Source organism: Oncorhynchus masou, unplaced genomic scaffold (assembly GCF_036934945.1).
Source record: "Oncorhynchus masou masou isolate Uvic2021 unplaced genomic scaffold, UVic_Omas_1.1 unplaced_scaffold_580, whole genome shotgun sequence".
In the NCBI taxonomy this organism is placed as follows: domain Eukaryota; kingdom Metazoa; phylum Chordata; class Actinopteri; order Salmoniformes; family Salmonidae; genus Oncorhynchus; species Oncorhynchus masou.
The window spans coordinates 405615-420614 of record NW_027012218.1 but is presented as its reverse complement, the minus strand read 5'-3'; the positions used below and the strand labels follow the sequence as shown (position 1 = coordinate 420614).

At 48.1% G+C, this 15000-nt stretch overlaps 1 protein-coding gene across 1 annotated transcript in view; it reads right to left on the bottom strand.

Moving 5' to 3' along the window:
• The window catches only part of LOC135536232 (voltage-dependent T-type calcium channel subunit alpha-1H-like), a 106214-nt gene that overhangs the window by 21778 nt on the left and 69436 nt on the right, over positions 1–15000 (bottom strand). The window contains 7 exon segments of the mRNA XM_064962598.1: positions 1277–1400; positions 3097–3197; positions 3469–3629; positions 3632–3770; positions 5668–5900; positions 11806–11890; positions 12929–13084. Coding sequence (XP_064818670.1) covers positions 1277–1400; positions 3097–3197; positions 3469–3629; positions 3632–3770; positions 5668–5900; positions 11806–11890; positions 12929–13084 — 999 coding nt within the window.

Below are 15000 nucleotides of genomic sequence, written 5' to 3'. Positions count from 1 at the left end.
TCTGGTCTCTCCAGAGTGATTGTCTGACTGTACTGTGTGTCTGGTCTCTCCAGAGTGATGGTCTGACTGTACTGTGTGTCTGGTCTCTCAGAGTGATGGTCTGACTGTACTGTGTGTCTGGTCTCTCCAGATTGATTGTCTTACTGTACTGTGTGTCTGGTCTCTCCAGAGTGATGGTCTTACTGTACTGTGTGTCTGGTCTCTCCAGAGTGATGGTCTTACTGTACTGTGTGTCTGGTCTCTCCAGAGTGATGGTCTTACTGTACTGTGTGTCTGGTCTCTCCAGAGTGATTGTCTGACTGTACTGTGTGTCTGGTCTCTCCAGAGTGATGGTCTGACTGTACTGTGTGTCTGGTCTCTCCAGAGTGATGGTCTGACTGTACTGTGTGTCTGGTCTCTCCAGAGTGATTGTCTTACTGTACTGTGTGTCTGTGTGTCTGTGTGTCTGGTCTCTCCAGAGTGATGGTCTGACTGTACTGTGTGTCTGGTCTCTCCAGAGTGATTGTCTTACTGTACTGTGTGTCTGTGTGTCTGTGTGTCTGGTCTCTCCAGAGTGATGGTCTGACTGTACTGTGTGTCTGGTCTCTCCAGAGTGATGGTCTGACTGTACTGTGTGTCTGGTCTCTCCAGAGTGATTGTCTTACTGTACTGTGTGTCTGTGTGTCTGGTCTCTCCAGAGTGATGGTCTGACTGTACTGTGTGTCTGGTCTCTCCAGAGTGATGGTCTGACTGTACTGTGTGTCTGGTCTCTCCAGAGTGATTGTCTGACTGTACTGTGTGTCTGGTCTCTCCAGAGTGATTGTCTGACTGTACTGTGTGTCTGTGTGTCTGGTCTCTCCAGAGTGATGGTCTGACTGTACTGTGTGTCTGGTCTCTCCAGAGAGATGGTCTGACTGTACTGTGTGTCTGGTCTCTCCAGAGTGATGGTCTGACTGTACTGTGTGTCTGTGTGTCTGTGTGTCTGGTCTCTCCAGAGTGATGGTCTGACTGTACTGTGTGTCTGGTCTCTCCAGAGTGATGGTCTGACTGTACTGTGTGTCTGGTCTCTCCAGAGTGATTGTCTTACTGTACTGTGTGTCTGTATGTCTGGTCTCTCCAGAGCGATTGTCTGACTGTACTGTTTGTCTGGTCTCTCCAGAGTGATTGTCTTACTGTACTGTGTGTCTGTGTGTCTGGTCTCTCCAGAGCGATGGTCTGACTGTACTGTGTGTCTGGTCTCTCAGAGTGATGGTCTGACTGTACTGTGTGTCTGGTCTCTCCAGATTGATTGTCTTACTGTACTGTGTGTCTGTATGTCTGGTCTCTCCAGAGCGATGGTGATGCAGTTGAGGAAGATGAAAAGGAGGATTATGTGATCAAACATCTTGTGAGTTATCACTCTCTGACACCACTGACGAAACCTGGGGAGGATGGAAAAAGAGAGAGGGGGAGAGGAAGAGAGACAGGGAGAGAGGGAGAGAGAGAGAAAGAGACAGAGAGACAGAGAGACAGAGAGAGAGACAGAGAGGGATAGGGGAGAGAGGAAGAGAAGGAGAGGGAGAGATATATTATTAGATGTATTTGACACAGACAATACACATCAATACATTTTCCGTAAGTCAGATTCAGCAGCGAGCTAGTATTCATATGAGATGTTACTTTATCCTTGGAGCCTCTAGCCCAGTCCAGTCTGGTCTAGTCTAGTCTAGTCCTGTCCAGTCGAGTCCAGGATAGTCTAGTATAATCCTGTTTAGTCTAGTCCAGTCTAGTCCAGGTTAGTCTAGTTAATTGTCTTAACCAGTCCAGTCTAGTCAATTCTAACCAAGTCCAGTCTAGTCCAGTCCAGTCTAATCTAAACCATTCTAGTGTAGGCTAGTCCAGTCTAGTCCAGTCTAGTCTAAACCAGTCCAGTCTAGTCCAGTCCAGTCTAGTCTAAATCAGTCCAGTCTAGTCCAGTCCAGTCTAATCTAAACCATTCTAGTGTAGGCTAGTCCAGTCTAGCCCAGTCTAGTCTAAACCAGTCCAGTCTAGTCCAGTCCAGTCTAGTCTAAATCAGTCCAGTCTAGTCCAGTCCAGTCTAATCTAAACCATTCTAGTGTAGGCTAGTCCAGTCTAGCCCAGTCTAGTCTAAACCAGTCCAGTCTAGTCCAGTCCAGTCTAGTCTAAATTGTATTAAATCAGTCCAGTCTAGTCCAGTCTAGTCCAGTCTAATCTAAACCATTCTAGTGTAGGCTAGTCCAGTCTAGTCCAGTCCAGTCTAAACCAGTCCAGTCTAGTCCAGTCTGGTCCAGTCTAGTCCAGTCCAGTCTAGTCTAGCCCAGTCTACTCCCGTCTGGTCCAGTCTAGTCCAGTCTAGTCTAAATCAGACCAGTCTGGTCCAGTCTAGTCTAAATCAGACCAGTCTGGTCCAGTCTAGTCTAGTCCAGTCTGGTCCAGTCTAGTCTAGTCTAGTCCAGTCTGGTCCAGTCTGGTCCAGTCCAGTCTAGTTTAGTCCAGTCCAGTCCAGTCCAGTCCAGTCTCATCAAGTCCAGTCTGGTCCAGTCCATAATAATAGTATTATTATATATATTATTATATATATTGGATGAAGCTGGTATTGAAAAATAACATTTATATATGAAACACAAAAAAACACAAATGAAAGTGTGTGCTTGACCCTGTGTGTGTGTGTTTGACCCTGTGTGTGTGTGTGTGTGTGTGTGTGTGTGTGTGTGTGTGTGTGTGTGTGTGTGTGTGTTTGACCCTGCGTGTGTGTGTGTGTTTGACCCTGCGTGTGTGTTTGACCCTGTGTGTGTGTGTGTGTGTGTGTGTGTGTGTGTGTGTGTGTGTGTGTGTGTGTGTGTGTGTGTGTGTGTGTGAGTGTGTGAGTGTGTGTGTGTGTGTGTGTGTGTGTGTGTGTGTGTGTGTGTGTGTGTGTGTGTGTGTGTGTGTGTGTGTGTGTGTGTGACTGTGTGTGACTGTGTGTGTGACTGTGTGTGACTGTGTGTGACTGTGTGTGTGTGTGTGTATGTGTGTGTGTGTGTTTGACCCTGCCTGTGTGTGTGTGTGTGTGTGTGTGTGTGTGTGTGTGTGTGTGTGTGTGTGTGTGTGTGTGTGTGTGTGTGTGTGTGTTCTAACCTGTTGCATGGGGAGAACAGGTAGAGAGCCCAGTCCTCATGATCTCTACACCACTGGGGCTTATAGGGCTCCAGGACCAGCTTCACCCGCAAACACACACTCTGAAACACACACACAGTCATACACACATAATGTATATCTACACACACTGTCCAGAGGGATACACTAACACACACGCACACACACACACACACACAGTCAATACACACATAATGTATATCTACACACACTGTCCAGAGGGATACACTAACACACACACACACACACACACACACAGACAATACATACATAATATATATCTACACACACTGTCCAGAGGGATACACTAACACACACACACACACACACACACACACACACACACAGACTCACCTCCTCAGCGTCCTCCTCCTCCTCTTCGTGGTCACTATAGTAACGTAGGGTCCCGGCGTCAGGGAGGTGAAAGGTCTTCCCGTTACAGTCAGGTGGGCGGAGCATCGGCACGGTCAGATACTCTGATTGGTCCAGGAGGTCGAAAGACTCCTCCCTGCTCCACCCCAGCTGGGATTGGACCATTCTGACCCCGCCCCATCTGACAGCAGAGAATCTCTCTCACTAGATTGACTCCTCCGCTGCTGTAGGCTGGGACCTCGGCCAATAGAAGACCAGCTGGCGCGCCGGCTGTCCCATGGAGACTGACCAATCACAGCACAACATAGAGAGACGTTAAGATGTGTGTGTGTGTGTGTGTGTGTGTGTGTGTGTGTGTGTGTGTGTGTGTGTGTGTGTGTGTGTGTGTGTGTGTGTGTGTGTGTGTGTGTGTGTGTGTGTGTGTGTGTGTGTGTTAGCATGTTATATTGCATGTTATAGAACAGTGGTAGTAGAACCTCTCCTCTGGAACCCACCAGCAGTTCCATGTTCTAGAACAGTGGTAGTAGAACCTCTCCTCTGGTACCTCTGGTACCTCAGGGACCCACCAGCCGTTCCATGTTACAGAACAGTGGTAGTAGAACCTCTCCTCTGGGACCCACCAGCGTTCCATGTTCTAGAACAGTGGTAGTCGAACCTCTCCCCTGGGGACCCCCAGCCATTCTATTCCACAGCTAGCACCTGATTCCACTGGTCAACTAATCATTAAAACCTGTTTGGGATAGGGGGCAGCATTTTCACGTTCGGATGAAAAGTTTCCCCAGAGTAAACTTCCTGCTACTCAGGCCCAGAAGCTAATATATTCATATTAGTAGTATTGAATTGAAAACACTCTGAAGTTTCTAAAACTGTTTGAATGATGTCTGTGAGTATAACAGAACTCATATGGCAGGCGAAAACCTATGGGAAATCTGAGGTTTGTAATTTTTCAACTCATTGCCTATCAAATTTAGTGTCTATGGGGTCATATTAAACTTCATAAGGCTTCCACTAGATGTCAACAGTCTTTAGAACCTTGTTTGAGGCTTCTACTGTGAAGTGGGGGCAATGAGAGCTGATTGAGTAAGAGGTCTGGCAGAGTGGCATGAGCTGATCACACACGCACCCGTGAGAGCGACCTGCGTTCCATTGCATTTATATAGACAAAGTAATTCTCTGGTAGGAACATTTTTATTATCTTATATATTATACGATTTATATTAAAAACATCCTAAAGATTGATTCTATACATCGTTTGACATGTTTCTACGAACTGTAACATAACTTTTGGACTTTTCGTCTGAACTTTTGCCGCGCCTCGTGAGTTAGGATTTGTTTACTAAACGCGTAAACAAAAAGGAGGTATTTGGACATAAATAATGGACTTTATTGAACAAAACAAACATTAATTGTGGAACTGGGATTCCTGGGTGTGCATTCTGATGAAGATCATCAAAGGTAAGTGAATATTTATAATGCTATTTCTGACTTCTGTTGACTCCACAACATGGCGGGTATCTGCATGGCTTGTTTTTCTGTGTGAGCGCCGTACTCAGATTATTGCATGGTGTGCTTTCGCTGTAAAGCTTTTTAGAAATCTGACACAGCGGTTGCATTAAGATCGGGACAGAAGTTAAGGTTATCTAAAGTTCCATGTATAATAGTTGTTTCTTTTATCAATGTTTATTATGAGTATTTCTGTAAATTGATGTGGCTCTCTGAAAATTCACAGGATGTTTTCGAGGCACAACATTACTGACCATAAAGCGGCAATGTAAACTGAGATTTTTCGGATATAAATATGAACTTTATCGAACAAAACATACATGTATTGTATAACATGAAGTCCTATGAGTGTCATCTGATGAAGATCATCAAAGGTCAGTGATTCATTTTATCTCTATTTCTGCTTTTTGTGACTCCTCTCTTTGTCTGGAAAATGGCTGTATGGAGCGGGACCCATGGCCCTAACAATTTTGATGCCATTGACAAGGTGAATCAGGTGTGATAGTTCAGCCATTGACAAGGTGAATCAGGTGAGTTCAGAGCTACCACATAATTGTGAAACATCTGGGGCTCCTCGAGGAGAGAACCACTGGTCTAGAGTGTGTGTGTTTCTATGTGTGTTTGCGTGTGTGTATATGTGTTTGTGTTGTGTATGTGTTGTGTGTGTGTATGACTCACCGGCGACCTGGGGTCCAGGGTGTTGCTTGTATCCATAGAGACGGCGCTGCCCCGTCGTGATTGGCTGTCGCAAGTTGTGGGCGTGGCCAAGGTGTGCAGGATGAGTGGCGGGCGTTGCCGTGGCGATGGTGGCGGCGGTTGTTGCCACGGTGACTGTGTGGGTGGGAGGGGCATGGAGGCTCGGGGATTCAGAAGGCCATTAGGAGTCAACATCATCGCCTGGAGCTTCAACTCTGTAGGGGTTAGAGGTCAGATGTCACGGTGTGCTCTAATTATAAGGACTGTGAGAAAAGTGTATAATACACAGAATAAAGGCACCAAGTCTGGAACCAACAGGACCCTGAACAGCTTCTACCCCCAAGCCATTAGACAGACAGGTTAAAGACACCAAGTCTGGAACCAGCAGGACCCTGAACAGCTTCTACCCCCAAGCCTTTAGACAGACAGGTTAAAGACACCAAGGACCCTGAACAGCTTCTAACCCCAAGCCATTAGACAGACAGGTTAAAGACACCAAGTCTGGAACCAACAGGACCCTGAACAGCTTCTACCCCCAAGCCTTTAGACAGACAGGTTAAAGACACCAAGCCCAAGCCATTAGACAGACAGGTTAAAGACAGGACCCTGAACAGCTTCTACCCCAAGCCTTTAGACAACAGGTTAAAGCAAGGACCCTGAACAGCTTCTACCCCCAAGCCTTTAGACAGACAGGTTAAAGACACCAAGTCTGGAACCAGCAGGACCCTGAACAGCTTCTACCCCAAGCCTTTAGACAGACAGGTTAAAGACACCAAGTCTGGAACCAACAGGACCCTGAACAGCTTCTACCCCCAAGCCTTTAGACAGACAGGTTAAAGACACCAAGTCTGGAACCAGCAGGACCCTGAACAGCTTCTACCCCCAAGCCTTTAGACAGACAGGTTAAAGACACCAAGTCTGGAACCAGCAGGACCCTGAACAGCTTCTACCCCCAAGCCATTAGACAGACAGGTTAAAGACACCAAGTCTGGAACCAACAGGACCCTGAACAGCTTCTACCCCAAGCCATTAGACAGACAGGTTAAAGACACCAAGTCTGGAACCAACAGGACCCTGAACAGCTTCTACCCCCAAGCCTTTAGACAGACAGGTTAAAGACACCAAGTCTGGAACCAACAGGACCCTGAACAGCTTCTACCCCCAAGCCTTTAGACAGACAGGTTAAAGACACCAAGTCTGGAACCAACAGGACCCTGAACAGCTTCTACCCCCAAGCCATTAGACAGACAGGTTAAAGACACCAAGTCTGGAACCAACAGGACCCTGAACAGCTTCTACACCCAAGCCTTTAAACAGACAGGTTAAAGACACCAAGTCTGGAACCAGCAGGACCCTGAACAGCTTCTACCCCCAAGCCTTTAGACAGACAGGTTAAAGACACCAAGTCTGGAACCAACAGGACCCTGAACAGCTTCTACACCCAAGCCTTTAGACAGACAGGTTAAAGACACCAAGTCTGGAACCAGCAGGACCCTGAACAGCTTCTACCCCCAAGCCTTTAGACAGACAGGTTAAAGACACCAAGTCTGGAACCAGCAGGACCCTGAACAGCTTCTACCCCAAGCCTTTAGACAGACAGGTTAAAGACACCAAGTCTGGAACCAGCAGGACCCTGAACAGCTTCTACCCCAAGCCTTTAGACAGACAGGTTAAAGACACCAAGTCTGGAACCAACAGGACCCTGAACAGCTTCTACCCCAAGCCTTTAGACAGACAGGTTAAAGACACCAAGTCTGGAACCAACAGGACCCTGAACAGCTTCTACCCCAAGCCTTTAGACAGACAGGTTAAAGACACCAAGTCTGGAACCAGCAGGACCCTGAACAGCTTCTACCCCCAAGCCTTTAGACAGACAGGTTAAAGACACCAAGTCTGGAACCAACAGGACCCTGAACCCCCAAGCTTTAGACAGACAGGTTAAAGACACCAAGGACCCTGAACAGCTTCTACCCCAAGCCTTTAGACAGACAGGTTAAAGACACCAAGTCTGGAACCAGCAGGACCCTGAACAGCTTCTACCCCAAGCCATTAGACAGACAGGTTAAAGACACCAAGTCTGGAACCAACACGACCCTGAACAGTCTACCCCCAAGCCTTTAGACAGACCAGCAGGACCCTGAACAGCTTCTACCCCCAAGCCTTTAGACAGACAGGTTAAAGACACCAAGTCTGGAACCAACAGGACCCTGAACAGCTTCTACTCCCAAGCCTTTAGACAGACAGGTTAAAGACACCAAGTCTGGAACCAACAGGACCCTGAACAGCTTCTACTCCCAAGCCTTTAGACAGACAGGTTAAAGACACCAAGTCTGGAACCAACAGGACCCTGAACAGCTTCTACCCCCAAGCCTTTAGACAGACAGGTTAAAGACACCAAGTCTGGAACCAACAAGACCCTGAACAGCTTCTACCCCCAAGCCTTTAGACAGACAGGTTAAAGACACCAAGTCTGGAACCAACAAGACCCTGAACAGCTTCTACCCCCAAGCCTTTAGACAGACAGGTTAAAGACACCAAGTCTGGAACCAGCAGGACCCTGAACAGCTTCTACCCCCAAGCCTTTAGACAGACAGGTTAAAGACACCAAGTCTGGAACCAGGACCCTGAACAGACCCCCAAGCCTTTAGACAGACAGGTTAAAGACACCAAGGACCCTGAACAGCTTCTACCCCCAAGCCTTTAGACAGACAGGTTAAAGACACCAAGTCTGGAACCAGCAGGACCCTGAACAGCTTCTACCCCCAAGCCTTTAGACAGACAGGTTAAAGACACCAAGTCTGGAACCAACAGGACCCTGAACAGCTTCTACCCCCAAGCCTTTAGACAGACAGGTTAAAGACACCAAGTCTGGAACCAGCAGGACCCTGAACAGCTTCTACCCCCAAGCCTTTAGACAGACAGGTTAAAGACACCAAGTCTGGAACCAACAGGACCCTGAACAGCTTCTACCCCAAGCCTTTAGACAGACAGGTTAAAGACACCAAGACCCTGAACAGCTTCTACCCCCAAGCCTTTAGACAGACAGGTTAAAGACCAAGTCTGGAACCAGCAGGACCCTGAACAGCTTCTACCCCCAAGCCTTTAGACAGACAGGTTAAAGACACCAAGTCTGGAACCAACAGGACCCTGAACAGCTTCTACCCCCAAGCCTTTAGACAGACAGGTTAAAGACACCAAGTCTGGAACCAGCAGGACCCTGAACAGCTTCTACCCCCAAGCCTTTAGACAGACAGGTTAAAGACACCAAGTCTGGAACCAACAGGACCCTGAACAGCTTCTACCCCCAAGCCTTTAGACAGACAGGTTAAAGACACCAAGTCTGGAACCAGCAGGACCCTGAACAGCTTCTACCCCCAAGCCTTTAGACAGACAGGTTAAAGACACCAAGTCTGGAACCAGCAGGACCCTGAACAGCTTCTACCCCCAAGCCTTTAGACAGACAGGTTAAAGACACCAAGTCTGGAACCAGCAGGACCCTGAACAGCTTCTACCCCCAAGCCTTTAGACAGACAGGTTAAAGACACCAAGTCTGGAACCAGCAGGACCCTGAACAGCTTCTACCCCCAAGCCTTTAGACAGACAGGTTAAAGACACCAAGTCTGGAACCAGCAGGACCCTGAACAGCTTCTACCCCCAAGCCTTTAGACAGACAGGTTAAAGACACCAAGTCTGGAACCAACAGGACCCTGAACAGCTTCTACCCCCAAGCCTTTAGACAGACAGGTTAAAGACACCAAGTCTGGAACCAGCAGGACCCTGAACAGTTACCCCAAGCCTTTAGACAGACAGGTTAAAGACACCAAGTCTGGAACCAGCAGGACCCTGAACAGCTTCTACCCCCAAGCCTTTAGACAGACAGGTTAAAGACACCAAGTCTGGAACCAGCAGGACCCTGAACAGCTTCTACCCCCAAGCCATTAGACAGACAGGTTAAAGACACCAAGTCTGGAACCAACAGGACCCTGAACAGCTTCTACACCCAAGCCATTAGACAGACAGGTTAAAGACACCAAGTCTGGAACCAACAGGACCCTGAACAGCTTCTACCCCCAAGCCATAAGTCTGATCAACAGTTCCCCCATTTGACTCAACAGTTCCCTTGTTCGACTAAACAGTTCCCTTGTTCGACTCAACAGTTCCCTTATTCGACTAAACAGTTCCCTTGTTTGACTAAACAGTTCCCTTGTTCGACTAAACAGTTCCCCTGTTTGACTAAACAGTTCCCCTGTTCGACTAAACAGTTCCCCTGTTCGACTCAACAGTTCCCTTGTTTGACTAAACAGTTCCCTGTTTGACTCAACTGTTCCCCTGTTCCACTAAACAGTTCCCTTGTCCAACTAAACAGACACGTTATCCTACCGTAAATCCCCTCTACAGTGGCCTATCAACGTGAAGCTTGTCACAAGGCACTAGACTGAACTTCACTTGCGTCCTCCTTGTGGTATTGAGAGATGTCACTGATGACACATACAGGAAGATAGGTCCTACGTGACAGAGTGGAAATGATGTCACCAATGACACGTACAGGAAGTTAGGTCCTACATGACAGAGTGGTAATGATGTCACTGATGACACCTTAGGTCCTACGTGACAGAGTGGTAATGATGTTGATGACACATACAGGAAGATAGGTCCTACGTGACAGAGTGGTAATGATGTCACCGATGACACATACAGGAAGATAGGTCCTCGTGACAGAGTGGTAATGATGTCACCGATGACACATACAGGAAGATAGGTCCTACGTGACAGAGTGGTAATGATGTCACCGATGACACTACAGGAAGTAGGTCCTACGTGACAGAGTGGTAATGATGTCACCGATGACACATACAGGAAGATAGGTCCTACGTGACAGAGTGGTAATGATGTCACCGATGACACATACAGGAAGATAGGTCTACATGACAGAGTGGTAATGATGTCACCAATGACACGTACAGGAAGTTGGTCCTACATGACAGAGTGGTAATGATGTCACCGATGACACGTACAGGAAGTTAGGTCCTACATGACAGAGTGGTAATGATGTCACCAATGACACGTACAGGAAGATAGGTCCTATGTGACAGAGTGGTAATGATGTCACTGATGACACGTACAGGAAGATAGGTCCTACGTGACAGAGTGGTAATGATGTCACTGATGACACGTACAGGAAGTTAGGTCCTATGTGACAGAGTGGTAATGATGTCACCGATGACACGTACAGGAAGATAGGTCCTACATGACAGAGTGGTAATGATGTCACTGATGACACGTACAGGAAGATAGGTCCTACGTGACAGAGTGGTAATGATGTCACCGATGACACGTACAGGAAGTTAGGTCCTACGTGACAGAGTGGTAATGATGTCACCGATGACACATACAGGAAGATAGGTCCTACGTGACAGAGTGGTAATGATGTCACCGATGACACATACAGGAAGATAGGTCCTACGTGACAGAGTGGTAATGATGTCACCGATGACACGTACAGGAAGATAGGTCCTACATGACAGAGTGGTAATGATGTCACCAATGACACGTACAGGAAGATAGGTCCTACGTGATAGAGTGGTAATGATGTCACCGATGACACGTACAGGAAGATAGGTCCTACGTGACAGAGTGGTAATGATGTCACCGATGACACGTACAGGAAGTTAGGTCCTACGTGACAGAGTGGTAATGATGTCACCGATGACACGTACAGGAAGTTAGGTCCTACATGACAGAGTGGTAATGATGTCACCGATGACACGTACAGGAAGATAGGTCCTACGTGACAGAGTGCTTGCTTGGTTATCCAACTGATCTAGTCCTTTCTGTCAGCCTGTGAACCCTGTTCATTCATTTAAAATAAATCCTGCAGTGTTGGTACTACGTGTGATTAATTCCATCAAATGGGAATGTCAAATATGGAATTCCAATTCAATTCCAAATCAATTCCAAATCAAGAAGTGAATTCAAGTTTTGAATTGGAATTTCAAACTGAATTGGAATTGACCCATTTTCCTGGAGCGAGTATGTGTGTATGTGTGTGTGTGTGTGTGTGTGTGTGTGTGTGTGTGTGTGTGTGTGTGTGTGTGTGTGTGTGTGTGTGTGTGCGCATACCTGCTGAATACAGCTCCTTCATCTTCTCCTCCTCTTCTAAGGTCGACAGTTTCTCATCGTCGGACTCTGACCTGTTAGCATCACCCTGATGAAGAAACCATCATCACCACTATCATCATCATCATCACCATCATCACCATGACCTGTTAGCAGCACCCTGATGAAGATACCATCATCACCACCACCATCATCTTGTCATGTGTCTTTTACTGAGGAATGGCTTCCGTCTGGCCACTCTACCATAAAGGCCTGATTGTTGGAGTGCTGCAGAGATGGTTGTCCTTCTGGAAGGTTCTCCCATCTCCACAGAGGAACTCTGGAGCTCTGTCTGAGTGACCATTGGGTTCTTGGTCACCTCCCACAGATCTGACAGAGCTCTCAGAGCTCTACGGAAAATTCCTTCGACCTCACGGCTTGGTTTTTGCTCTGACATGCACAGCCAACTGTTAGACCTTATATAGACATGTGTGTGCCTTTCCAAATCATGTCAAATTAATTGAATTTACCACAGGTGGACTCTAATCAAGTTGTAGAAACATCTCAAGGATGATCAATGGAAACAGGATGTACCTGAGTTCAATTTCGAGTCTCATAGCAAAGGGTCTGAATACTTATGTAAATACGTTTTTTTACAGAGAGAGAGAGAGAGACAGAGAGAGACAGAGAGAGACAGAGAGAGATAGATAGATAGATAGATAGATAGATAGATAGATAGATAGATAGATAGATAGATAGATAGATAGATAGATAGATAGGTGTGTGTGTGTGCGTCTGTGTGTGTGTAATAGATCAGGTCCCAGAGGTGTAGCTGTGTGTCTGTGATGTTCAGATGAAAACAACAACAGCTGGACAACCAGTATCAAACAAGCTCCTGGGCCAGCGGAACTGTGTGTGTGTGTGTGTGTGTGTGTGTGTGTGTGTGTGTGTGTGTGTGTGTGTGTGTGTGTGTGTGTGTGTGTGTGTGTGTGTGAGAGAGTGAAGGGATGGACGTAGAGATGGATGAAGGGGGGGTGAAGGGAGAGATGGATGGATGAAGGGAGGGGTGGAGAGAGAGATGGATACCCTGGCCTGTAAAACCCCATAGAATCCGGTAGAAACTAGTTGAACCCAGTAGAACACTTACCTCCGCCTGAAAGCCCTCCACCAAGATGGCCACCAGCAGGTTGAAGAGGACGTAGTTCCCAAACGTCATCAGAGCTACAAAGTAGAGAGCAGCGAGAGGAGAGGTGGAGGCCATGCCGTTATACAGGACCAGATTCCAGTCCTCCTGAGTCAGGATCTATAGACAGAGAGAGGAGAGAGAGGGATGAGAGAGGAGAGAGGAGAGAGAGGGATGAGAGAGGAGAGAGGAGAGGTGGAGGCCATGCCGTTATACAGGACCAGATTCCAGTCCTCCTGAGTCAGGATCTATAGACAGAGAGAGGAGAGAGAGGGATGAGAGAGGAGAGGAGAGAGAGGGATGAGAGAGGAGAGAGGAGAGGTGGAGGCCATGCCGTTATACAGGACCACATTCCAGTCCTCCTGAGTCAGGATCTATAGACAGAGAGAGAGGAGAGAGAGGGATGAGAGAGGATCAGAGAGAGAGAGAGAGAGCCAGAGAGGAGAGGTGGAGGCCATGCCGTTATACAGGACCACATTCCAGTCCTCCTGAGTCAGGATCTATAGACAGAGAGAGAGGAGAGAGAGGGATGAGATGAGGAGAGAGAGGAGAGAGAGAGGGATGAGAGAGGAGAGAGGAGAGGTGGAGGCCATGCCGTTATACAGGACCACATTCCAGTCCTCCTGAGTCAGGATCTATAGACAGAGAGAGAGGAGAGAGAGGGATGAGAGAGGAGAGAGGAGAGAGAGGGATGAGAGAGGGAGAGAGGAGAGGTGGAGGCCATGCCGAGGAGTGACAGGACCAGATTCCAGTCCTCCTGAGTCAGGATCTATAGACAGAGAGAGAGGAGAGAGAGAGGGATGAGAGAGGAGAGAGGAGAGAGAGGGATGAGAGAGGAGAGAGAGGAGAGGTGGAGGCCATGCCGTTATACAGGACCACATTCCAGTCCTCCTGAGTCAGGATCTATAGACAGAGAGAGAGGAGAGAGAGGGATGAGAGAGGAGAGGGGAGAGGTGGAGGCCATGCCGTTATACAGGACCACATTCCAGTCATCCTGAGTCAGGATCTATAGACAGAGAGAGAGGAGAGAGAGGGATGAGAGAGGAGAGAGAGGGATGAGAGAGGAGAGAGGAGAGGTGGAGGCCATGCCGTTATACAGGACCACATTCCAGTCCTCCTGAGTCAGGATCTATAGACAGAGAGAGAGGAGAGAGAGGGATGAGAGAGGAGAGAGGAGAGAGAGAGGGATGATAGAGGAGAGAGGGATGAGAGAGGAGAGAGGAGAGGTGGAGGCCATGCCGTTATACAGGACCACATTCCAGTCCTCCTGAGTCAGGATCTATAGACAGAGAGAGAGAGAGAGAGGGATGAGAGAGAGAGAGGAGAGGTGGAGGCCATGCCGTTATACAGGACCACATTCCAGTCCTCCTGAGTCAGGATCTATAGACAGAGAGAGAGGAGAGAGAGGGATGAGAGAGGAGAGAGGAGAGAGAGGGATGAGAGAGGAGAGAGGAGAGGTGGAGGCCATGCCGTTATACAGGACCACATTCCAGTCCTCCTGAGTCAGGATCTATAGACAGAGAGAGAGGAGAGAGAGGGATGAGAGAGGAGAGAGGAGAGAGAGGGATGAGAGAGGAGAGAGGAGAGGTGGAGGCCATGCCGTTATACAGGACCACATTCCAGTCCTCCTGAGTCAGGATCTATAGACAGAGAGAGAGGAGAGAGAGGGATGAGAGAGGAGAGATGAGGGAGAGAGAGAGGGATGAGAGAGAGGAGAGAGGAGAGAGAGGGATGAGAGAGGAGAGAGGAGAGGTGGAGGCCATGCCGTTATACAGGACCACATTCCAGTCCTCCTGAGTCAGGATCTATAGACAGAGAGAGAGGAGAGAGAGGGATGAGAGAGGAGAGAGGAGAGGTGGAGGCCATGCCGTTATACAGGACCACATTCCAGTCCTCCTGAGTCAGGATCTATAGACAGAGAGAGGAGAGAGAGGGATGAGAGAGGAGAGAGGAGAGAGAGGGATGAGAGAGGAGAGAGGAGAGGTGGAGGCCATGCCGTTATACAGGACCACATTCCAGTCCTCCTGAGTCAGGAT